We start from the raw sequence: 11,162 nt of genomic DNA on the forward strand, positions 1-11,162 counted from the left end.
AACGACTTAGAAGTAGAAGGCAAGCACATGAAGAGGGTGGACTGAAAAACAGAACATAGGCATATAGAGGCTTAAAGCACTAAATAAGAACTCAAAAACATGACTTGAGTAATAAAAGAGAGATGAAATAAGGTAGTCAAATGGTTGACAAGATGATTTGAAAAATTCAGTATGCACAGAATGTGGGATCTACTGTAAAAATGTAACAGTAGATTAGGCACAAAACTTTGCTAAGTAACTACTTTCTGGGTTGTTCTTTTCAGGCATATACGCTGGTAATCATATAACAACCAACTTCCCCTTCCCCCAAAAAGAGTAAGACATATTTATAAATCTTATCTATATTATTAACATTTTTTCCATCACATTTTGAAGTCTAGAGTCTATACCTAAGACAATCAACAAAACAATAAATCAATCCTTGATTTATAGAATTTGCTGTCCAAATTTTAGTCCAAATCACAAAGCATTCACACCAAAAATTAAATATTAATTGGCTGCAGCAAGCTTTCATTCTTATTATCTAGAAAATTAAGAAAGCTGGAGAATTTGAATTCATGGTCTCCCAGGACCTTTTTAACACAAAGTTCTACAATGTTGCAGTGGAGGATGAAAGTACATAGATAGGATTAAATGCAATAATTCTTTGATTCAACATTTATTAAATGTCTACTCATAACCTGGTTAAGAGTTTTGGATAGAGGGGAAAACATGGGTCAAAAAAGTCAATATCCAAGTTCTGTCTCTCACAGTTGCATGCCATTGGCAAGTTATTTTTCAGTGTCCTCACTTTTTAAGACTATAAATTACAGGAGAGTCACTGACCTGCAGCCACAGTGGGAACTCCCTCTATTAAAAAAATCATAAGTGTAATACAATCCCTGCTTTCATATATATATTTATTCATATATATATATATATATATATATATATATAAAATTTATAATCATACAAAATTTAATTTAATTTAATCACATTTGTAATTATAACATAAATTATGTTGTATTAATATGTGATATAATTATCACATATTTTATATAGTATAATTAATATGATTAATTCTTTGTTAATATTATTTCTGATATATAGCATTTTAAATTTTGCGCTTCAGAGAAGCAATCTCTTTCTACCCATTCAGGATGATACTTTCATTTCAATTTTTAGTCTTCCACAGTTTCCTGGGATTATATAGTACATGTCAAAGGTAGGATTAATCCCAGGTCCACTTAGTTCATAGACAGCTACATCTGTGGCACACATTTGTGTTCCACATTTTAATTGGTCCTTTTCTGGTGTGTGTGAAGGATTATTATTGTAGTGGTACTTGTACTTTTGTTTACTTGCCCATTTAAAATATCTTTAAATCCTCACCCCCTACATAGTTTTCCAACAAATAAAATTTTGAAGACATTAAGTGATTGAGTGACATTAAGTGATGCAAGACAACTTTGAAATGGTCGCACCTGCTTAGAGAGCTGCTCCTCACACAGTTTATATAATGTGAAAAACTTCCTTGCTAAAACAATGTTATCAATGAAACCACAACTAGCCAGCTTCACCCGGATTATAATTTGGCGATCAGGAACCATCATAGCCACTGAACGGAAGTTAATCTTTAAATTTTCTGGTAACTCTTGTCGACCAGCATATCCAGGGTTCTAAACAGAAAATATTTTAATAAAATAGTTATTAAATACTACAGTATAAGCAATTTTCTAGCTACTTTCCCCATACTACTTTAAAAGTATAGAGAAGTCTTGCAAAGATTTAGCCCAGGAGACCAAAAGCTCAGTCTCAATACAAATCTAAGTTCAAAGCAGCTATAAAATGCTGGATGAGTTCTGAGATGTTTGGCCAGTGGAACTGGATTTAAGCTTCACTCAGCTGAATTATCTCAAAGGTTGAGAAAAAGCTATCTTTGTTGAAAATACTTCTACTATGGCTAAGTAAATCTCCTGTTGGTAATTGTTACATGACTTATAAGTGTTTCATTTTATTGCAGTATCAAGCTAAATTATCAGAGATGTGTCCTGAGTGAGGCTCAGCTCAGGATAGATAGTTGCTACTTGCAAAGTATTGAATGAAGCACCTGGAGATGCTTCAAACCAAATAAACACTGATAATTTATTCTCTTCACTAACATAGTTCGTAACACCTCCATGACTTAAATGTTTCTCCGAATGGTTTGGCCAAGAAGGAAATACCTGAAGGCTTTTGCAAATAACAATGAACTGGAAGAAAAAAATGAAATAAAACTTAGTTCTGCTCTCATAAACTGCTATCACAGAGCATTAAGCACATACAAAAGCCACATCAAAAGAGACATATAATACAGATGCAATAAATCTGCAATTGCTACCAGTGAGGGAATGACTTTGCATTAAGAAAACCTAGATTTGAATCCTGACTTTTTTTTCTCTTGCTGTGTGTGTGAAATTAGGAAAGCTACTGTTCCTTTTTAACCCTGTGATTTTTCATCTGTAAGATAACTGATTAAAATTATCTGTAAGATCCCTTCCAACTCTTGACTAAGGTCATTAACCAGATTTACCACCCTATGAACCATCAAGCAAGACTAATGTCTATGCATTTCTTAACTAGCCAGACCTGTGTTGTCATCAAAGAATGGACCTGCCAATAAGGCATCTTCTTTACCAGTATAGATGAACCCATCAGCAACTTAGTCTGAGAGAACTGCTTGGAATTAAGCATTTAATCGACCTGCCTAAGGTCATAAAGCCAGGATGTAGCAGACTGCCTTTAACTTAGATCTTCTTATTTTTAAGGCTAAGTATCAACATACACATGTTTTTATACATATATATACACATATATACACATGCAAATATATAAAGCATACATACATATACATATCTATATTATGTATATATGTGTACATATGCATATGTATATATAAAAACAATTTAAACTGATAAATTATTAGTATCTTGCTAGAAGCAAATAAATTAATGTATATAAAATGTATCCTAAAGTACATAATCCCAATTTTTACTAATGAGAAGCAACTAAAATTATATTCTTAAGATAAAACATTGAATCTGTGATTATAATGTAGGAAATTCAGCAGTTAATTTTATATTTTCTTACCATAGTTAGAAAGAGTCCAAACTCTGGATTCATCTGTACAGTGTCTCCATCAGTAAAAATAAAACTCTTTTTACGTTCTTTTTTACATGTCAGAATAATGGAGATTTGCTGTGCAGCAACAGATAATACTGGTAGATCAATACGGTTAAATTCATCAAAGCAGCCCCAGGACCCTGACTGTGCCAGCCCTTAGAAAGAAATTTAAAGAGAAAATTTGATTAATATATAGTATCAGAGAGTTGAGGATAAGAGTGTTATAAAGGAAGAAGGCTGCTGTCAAAGTAAATTAGAGATCAGTTCACTCAGAAATAAAATAGGAGTGTATGGGGAAATAGAAGTTGAGTAAAGTGAACAGAACAACTAGCTCTGGAACATGGTTCACATAGTATCTAGCTCAGATCTAACAACTTAGATAAAAACAATTCTACAATAGTCTGATGATGTAGATAATTTTTGTACAAATGACCTACTCTAGTATTATTCAAGATTCTCTCTGAGTTTTGATTGATTTTCGATCATGAAAAAAAAAATCAAACTATTAAGAAAAAGTAGCAATTTGCATTATTGTACTTTGACTATTGGCCCTCACCTTTAAAAATTCTTCCCAGGCCTCGGAAATCCATCTGGTCTGAACAGTTGAAAACCACCACATATTTACCAAGGCACCTTCCCATATCTTTTGTAGTTTCTGTTTTGCCAGTCCCTGCAGGACCAGCAGGTGCTCCTCCCATGCTCATTCCCAAAGCCTGAGCCAACGTGATATAACATCTATAGAGGTATGAAGAGAGGAAGGAAATATGACTGATATTGACAGAATAGGGAAAAAGATAAGAAATCATACAATATGAAGAAAGTTCTGATTTGGGAATAAAAAGATTTGGATTTGAGATGTGTGATCTTAGACAAGCTATTTAACCCTTCTCAATGTCTTCTCTACCAGATAAAAAAGATATGGTAGATGATCTTTATGGTCTTTTATTTGATTGTACTCAGTTTGGATAAATGAATAAATCATCACAAAACAAACATTACTTCCTGGTAAATACAAATTGTGACTCATTGAATTTGTCTCCCCCTACTCATTTGTCTAAATCCCTCTCTCTCTCTCCCTCCCGCTCTGTCTCTTACACACACACACACACACACACACACACACACACACATTTATCTATGCTGGTCTTGTGACTTTTCAAGTTGGAAAACTGCATTGATTAAAAGTTAGATGTGGTACAAAATTGCCCAGACAATATAATATGAAAGGAACCAATTTATAGAACAGGACTATGTATTGCTAGTATTCCACAAAAACAGAGAAGAATTATTTCAATTAAAAATATAATAAAAGATTTTCAGTATAGATCCCTTCCATTTTAGCTAAATTTGTAGAACCACCAGAATGACCACAGTATGATGTATTTCTTTGACATTATAAACCACAATTTCATGTGTACTAAATAGCAAAGGGGTTGTGATCTATGCAAATGGACCACAAATACCATCAAGCTTTAAAGCTGCATTTTATATTTATAATTTAGTGTTTATGGATATTGTGAATATTAACATGTATATATGTGGAGTAGTTATATGGAATATATTGTACATACATATGAAAATAGAATATATTCTTTTTATACATATATATTCACACATAAAATATAGGCACAGTATGTCCCAAAAGTCTTCATACAATCTTAAATTTTAATAGAATATAAAGAGGAAAATACATCTATTAAATAAAGAATGGGGACCACTAGTGAGCATGTCTAAACTAGCCCTTTGTTTAATTTCATCTTACCTCTGGGATAAATCTCTCTGATCCCTGCAGTACAGATAATAATGGAGCCTCTGTTGAATTCCATTTATAGTAGAGCTTCCAAAATCAATTATTATTTAGAAACTAACAAACATTGGCTAATGAACTAATATATTTTTTCAAACATTACTTTAACAGGAATGTTCCTGGTTTACGAGGAAAAAAAGGTAACCAACTTAAATGTCATCTCAATATACAATCATAATGTTTAAATGGAAAGTGCTTAGGCATGTGGCACAGAGTCACTTGCCTCTCTCCATCAAGACACAGCTACTTAAATAAGCCTGTCTTAACTACGAGGTATCAATCATCATTGAGAGACAGTGGCACAGGGTCTTTGCATGTATATCTCTATGTGTGTACATTATCTGTATTATTTTCTTCATTCTTCTCAGTATTCTATCTCTCCCATCCATTTCTGGTATATTTCTCTATGTCCTTTTTTCCTAATTTCACTGGGGTTTGTTTTTTTTTTCCTATCACCTACTTCTACCTTGTCATATCTTTTCCTTTTCCCTCACATCAATTCCCCATAATATGGAACAGAAGAATGCTCATTACTTTTATAATATCCTCTTATTTTTCTGATCATGAAGTAACCTGAAAGGAAGAAGAGGACAGAAAAGATGGTGTCCTTCACACATTAATTTCATTTAAATGATATTAATTTAAAGTATTAACAAAAGTGGCAGTAGAAAAAGGATATATGGATATGCAAATCCAAAGTACTTTGTTCCTCCTATGCTTTTCTGCACAATTTTACAGAGCAATCTTGAACTGGTGAGTTCATTAGTGTGGGAACCTTCTGGTGTACAAACCTCTATGAGTACAAATTGGTACTTTATATATAGTTTACATCTTTAAAGAGTTGCCTGGCAGACAGAAAGATTGAGTGACATGCCCTAGGCCATTTAGCTAATATGAGTCAAGGATGAAATTTGAACCTTAGTCTTATTGGCTTCAAGGCTTACTCTTTAAACCCTATACCATCCTCCCTGCCAGATCCTATCATATATGCATGCATTCATTAAATTAAGACGTACTAGTTATCTCCAAGAAGCTCAGACCTGTATAGTGTATCATATTTGCTAAAAACTTAATTATAGACATTTATTTTAAGAATAATGCAATCAAGATTTTTAAAGTAAGAACCATTTGTTTTGTTAATAAATTCACAATGATTATATTTCATTAAAATCACTTTTTAGCTAATATGCGCAACTAGGTTGCCTAGTAGATAGAGCACTGAGCTTAAAATCAGGATAATTCATCATTATGAATTCAAATATAGCCTCAGACATTTACTAGCTATGTGATCCTGGGCAAGTCATTTAATCCTATTTGCCAGAGTCCTTCATTTATAAAATGAGATGGAGAAGGAAATAGAAAAACATTTTAGTTTCCTTGCCAAGAAAATCACAAATGGAATCATAAAGAATCAAATATTATTGAAATGACTGAACTACTTAGCTAATATTGTATTTTAATATGCTATAAGATATAATGATTATGCTATATATCTACCATTGAGACTTGAATTTTTAGTTTTTCCTCAATATCCATGATAGGGGCACCTTAGTAGAAAAAAAAAGTAATACTCAACTTGTGGTCAGAAATTGAAACTGTAGTTCTACCTATGCCATTTAAATTATATGCTTAGGTGTGACTTTTCCAGATCTCTAGGGCCCTTTTAACAAAGGCTCAGTGATTCTAATTTGTGTTGATTCAGTGACACTCTCTTAGTAAAATTTTCTTTGTGATCAACACTCAGAAAAGAATTAGGGACCTAGATTGTGTTCATGGAACAAAATAAATTTAAAGGAAAACTCAACTCCCATAGTTTAATCAGCACTATGTTGTAACTAATTGTGCTAATGATAAAAATGGCATTGTCACAGAATTGTGTAAAGTGACAATGGAAGTTTACTCAGAGCTAATCTTACCCAAATCTTTCATTTTAAAGATGAGGCGACTCAGGTCAAAAGAAATAAGCTAATTGTGCCTGGTAACACAGATTCTTTGAGGAAAATCCAAAGACATAAGCATAAATATATATATATATATATATATATAACAAATATTCCATAAGAAATAAGGAAGGAATTTTTTTCTCATTGTTACCCATTTACAGCACAGATTCTTTCTGCTTTTAACAAAACTATCTCTACAATAAACTCAAATCCAAGAGTGTGATGGTAAATGTTTAACATATTGCTCTCTGGGGCAAAATGTAGATATGGCATAATTTTTGTGGCATTTTCTGGTTTCTTTTTCTTTCCTTTTTTAATAGTAATAGTTTTTGATTTTTCAAGATACATGGAAAGGTAGTTTTCAACATTCACCCTTGCAAAACCTTGTGCTGCAAATTTTTCTCCCTCTCTCCTCACCTCACTCCTTCCTTAGACAGCAAGTTATCCAATATAGGTGAAACATGTGCAATTCTTCTAAACATATTTCTACATTTATCATGCTGCACAAGAAAATCAAATCAAGAAGGGGAAAAATGGGGCAGTTAGGTGGCACAATGAATAGAGCACCAGTCCCAAAGTCAGGAGGACCTGAGTTCAAATGTGGCCTCAGACACTCAATTTTCCTAGCTGTGTGACCCTGGGCAAGTCACAACCCCAATTGCCTCAGCAAAAAAAAAAAAAAAAAAAAAAAAAAAAAAAAAGGGGGGGGCAATGAGAAAGAAACAAAAAGAAAAGCAAGTAAGCAAACAATAACAACAATGGTGAAAATACTATGTTGTGATCCATATTCAATCCCTATAATCATCCTTTCTCTGAATGCATATGGTTCTGTCCATCACAAATCTATTGGAATTGGCCTGAAATACCTCATTGTTGAAAAAAGCCAAGTGGTATGGCACAATTTTAAGATAATATGCATTATTATTAGCATTTTCTCCATTAGTTTTTCAAGTCTGGATAATCAACAAAATAATAAGTCCAGTTCTAATTTTTAATTTTGCTAAATTTCATGCTAAAATTTGTTAACAATCAACTGAGCCAATGCAGATTAACTCCATTGCACCACTGTAATGGTATATTAATTATATAATCTTTATCCAACAACAGAGTTTTGTGATGTTTCATGCTTTGGGGGTAAAGCAATGGCACTGAATTAATGGAGCAAAATCAATTTAAAAGAAAACTCAACTCCCATAGTTTAATCAGCACTGAAAAACTGAAAAATCAGAGTTCCAACAACAGAGGGAGAAGAAAGGAATAAAAAGGAAGCAGAAGAAAAGATTATAAATAAATTGGGGATATGTAGACCTAGAGAAGCAATGATAGAAGTGTAGTTTTTTTTTTAGTTTTGTATATATTAATTATTAAATAGAGTATTTTTATGAAACTCTTCATTCCTACTAGTGTTATTTCTTTTCTAAAGTAAGGGATATATGAGATTTGGGAAATTTTTTATACCTAAAATGATTCAATACTGCTCACTGTATCAGAATATACATCTCTTTAACACAAAATTTCCTAGTGGTTTAACGTGATATTATTACATGAGCAGAAAAATCAAATTATAAGTAATCCAAAAGGCACTGTAATCATGTTTGGATGCCATTATTCAAGATTTACAGGCTAAGTAAAGTTTAGACTCTCCCCAACAATGCATATACGTCTAACTTTATTTTTTAATGTTATAGCTACTGAAGAGAACTCTTACTATTAACCTTACTTGTATTTCAGAGGACAAGGAGTAGAGAAAAGCCTGAAGGAACAAACTAAATGTGTTTCATGGAGAATGAGAGATGGAATTATCCTCTCTCTGATAAAAGAAGAAAGGTTAAATGTCTGAACTTCAAACAAAAAGAAGGGGAATAAGGAAAATCATGACTTACTCTACCATTTTTCTTCTTTTGTGTTTTTCTCCTTTGTCTTCATTGGTCCCAGCTTTGTTTTAGGAAAAAGATTTCACCTCCTAAATTTTCTATGCCTTATATAAGGACTTGGACAAAAGCTATGCTTTTGAATTCATTCTTCCAAAATTTGAATTGTTAATTCATTTTCTCTTATTTTTCCATCCTCTCATCTTTTCACTTCTGTCTGCTATACATCCCTCCCAAACTCAGCATAGGGAAATATGTAAATAATAATAATATTGTAAGGGTTAGTCTCATTTATCCTAACTGAAAACATTGTTCAATAAAAGTGGTTAAAATGATTGCTACCTAGTCATAACATCTTAGGTAAAATGTTTTTAAAACTTCTCCTAAAAAGGGGGGAAAAGCTATTGTTTTATTATTAGAAACATTCTTAAAATATTTATTTTCTAATAAATAATAATTTTTATTATTTGGAATAATGTTGTGTCTATTGCTCTGATGCTACAGATCTCTCTGTTCTTTTTAAGAATGTGATAAATTCAGTAAACATGAATTTATCACATTCTTAAAAGGAAAACCAAGAGATACATAAAAAAGATTCATTATAGGCAATGTTTATGTTCTATGTATATGAAAAACTCATTTTATTTGGTGATCAATAACAAAGTATTATTTTTTAAAAGAATCATAATGTGGTTGATACCACAATTTTAAGGAAGAGTCATAGATTTGCATAATTTTAGCACTGGAATGTGTCGTTGAAAATCTTAAGAGCACACCTCATTTTACAGATGATGAAATTGAGGCCCAAAGAGGCTAAATGACTTTCCCCAGTGATAGAACTGAGATTAGAATCCAAGTCTCTTGATTATCACATCTGTATGCTTTCTACTGCATCTTAGTTTTATTTTGTCTTCCATTGCTTTCTTGCCTAAATGCCATTTTGATTGTTTCAATAGGATGGCACTAAATATGAGAATCCAACCATGATTGGTAACATTTTTTTAATTTCCATAAAAACAAAATCCATTCATCTTCATGGCCTTTCAATTTCTACAAAGGTCATTTTAACTTTGCCTCAATTGAGACAAAGTGAAATTGCTTTGTATGGACAGCTCCTGGGTAAATCTGGTTAGGTTTTTATCTCTATCCAGCATAAAATATATGGGAAAACTCACATATAATGCTAACAATGTCTGGGTTTCAAAGACTTCAGATACAAAGGAATCAATAAAATGTGAAGACATAATAAAACCCCCTAAGCATTTTTGAAAAGAAAAAAGGAGAAAAAAATCATAGAATCCTTCCATCACCTATCTGTGAGAGGAGTTATGACAAGCCTGTCAGTGCAGCCTAAAAATTCATTCTGGTATATAAAAGCGACATCTGTAATGTGAATCATCATCTTGTCAGAATCTTCATTAAAATAAAATCTGCACTGTTTCAGCCACTCGAAATCAGTAGGGTTCTTGATATGCATATGACACTGAAATTTAAAATAGGTACATGATTACAAATGAAAGAACCATTTATTTCAAATATATAAATTAACAACTGACTGGGCTTCACAGGGCAGTTAAGGGGATTCACTGGAATTCCTGAAATTTCTGAGAGGGTAAAATACTTTTCATTTCACAGTTCCACAAAGAAACCTTTTGTAAACCACAGGGATAGTGTGAGGGGAGTACTTTCCTTAAATAAGATTATGTATACATTCAATGAAACTAAATAACTGCAATAAACAAGATATAAACTTTTAAAATTAGTTTAAGAAACCAAATCATTTCCCATAGATATATGTATAAAATATAGTCTATGAAAAAGACAAAAAGCATTTTATGATATAGCATACTAATACAACATAAGCAAACACAATTTAAGATAAAAATGATAAGAATTGTGATTTTTTTAAGAACTACAACTTTTACATTAAAAAGAAGAAAACCTAAAATACCTATAAACATATTCCACCCTCTAAAAGTTATTATTATGCTGTTGGTTAGTGTCATTCCTGTTTGATTTTTTAACAAAGTTTCTGCATATAATAAACCAACAAAAACTCTTATTTCCAAAGTCTCAACTTCCAAATCTATTTAAGGATAAATGTATACTTAAGTATTAAAAGATATTATTTTAGATTATTGTGTAAATTATTATCATTATTTCTAGGTTAACATTTCTTAATTATTTACTATATGCAACTACATGAATATTAAAATAGCAGAAAATTTTAAAAGTAGTAGTTTTAAATCTGAAGCTGGAGGACCTAGGCTCATTTGCTAGCTCTGTGTCTTGTCACAAGAGTGATATTTAACCAAACCACTTGACCTTTTAGAAACTCATTTTACTCATATATAAAACAATGTAGTTTAAACCATATAATCTCTATGGTCCTTTCAACTT

The 11,162-nt window shown here is 31.9% G+C and overlaps 1 protein-coding gene across 1 annotated transcript in view; it reads right to left on the minus strand.

The window, feature by feature from the left end:
* Positions 1–11,162, minus strand: part of DNAH5 (dynein axonemal heavy chain 5) — a gene marked incomplete at its 5' end in the record, with an annotated part of 276,873 nt that overhangs the window by 153,475 nt on the left and 112,236 nt on the right. The window contains 4 exons of the mRNA XM_031946282.1: positions 1,464–1,658; positions 3,109–3,296; positions 3,698–3,876; positions 10,073–10,245. Of these exons, the coding sequence (XP_031802142.1) occupies positions 1,464–1,658; positions 3,109–3,296; positions 3,698–3,876; positions 10,073–10,245 (735 nt within the window). The remainder of the gene's footprint in view (positions 1–1,463; positions 1,659–3,108; positions 3,297–3,697; positions 3,877–10,072; positions 10,246–11,162) is intronic.

This window comes from Sarcophilus harrisii, chromosome 1 (assembly GCF_902635505.1).
Source record: "Sarcophilus harrisii chromosome 1, mSarHar1.11, whole genome shotgun sequence".
NCBI lineage: Eukaryota > Metazoa > Chordata > Mammalia > Dasyuromorphia > Dasyuridae > Sarcophilus > Sarcophilus harrisii.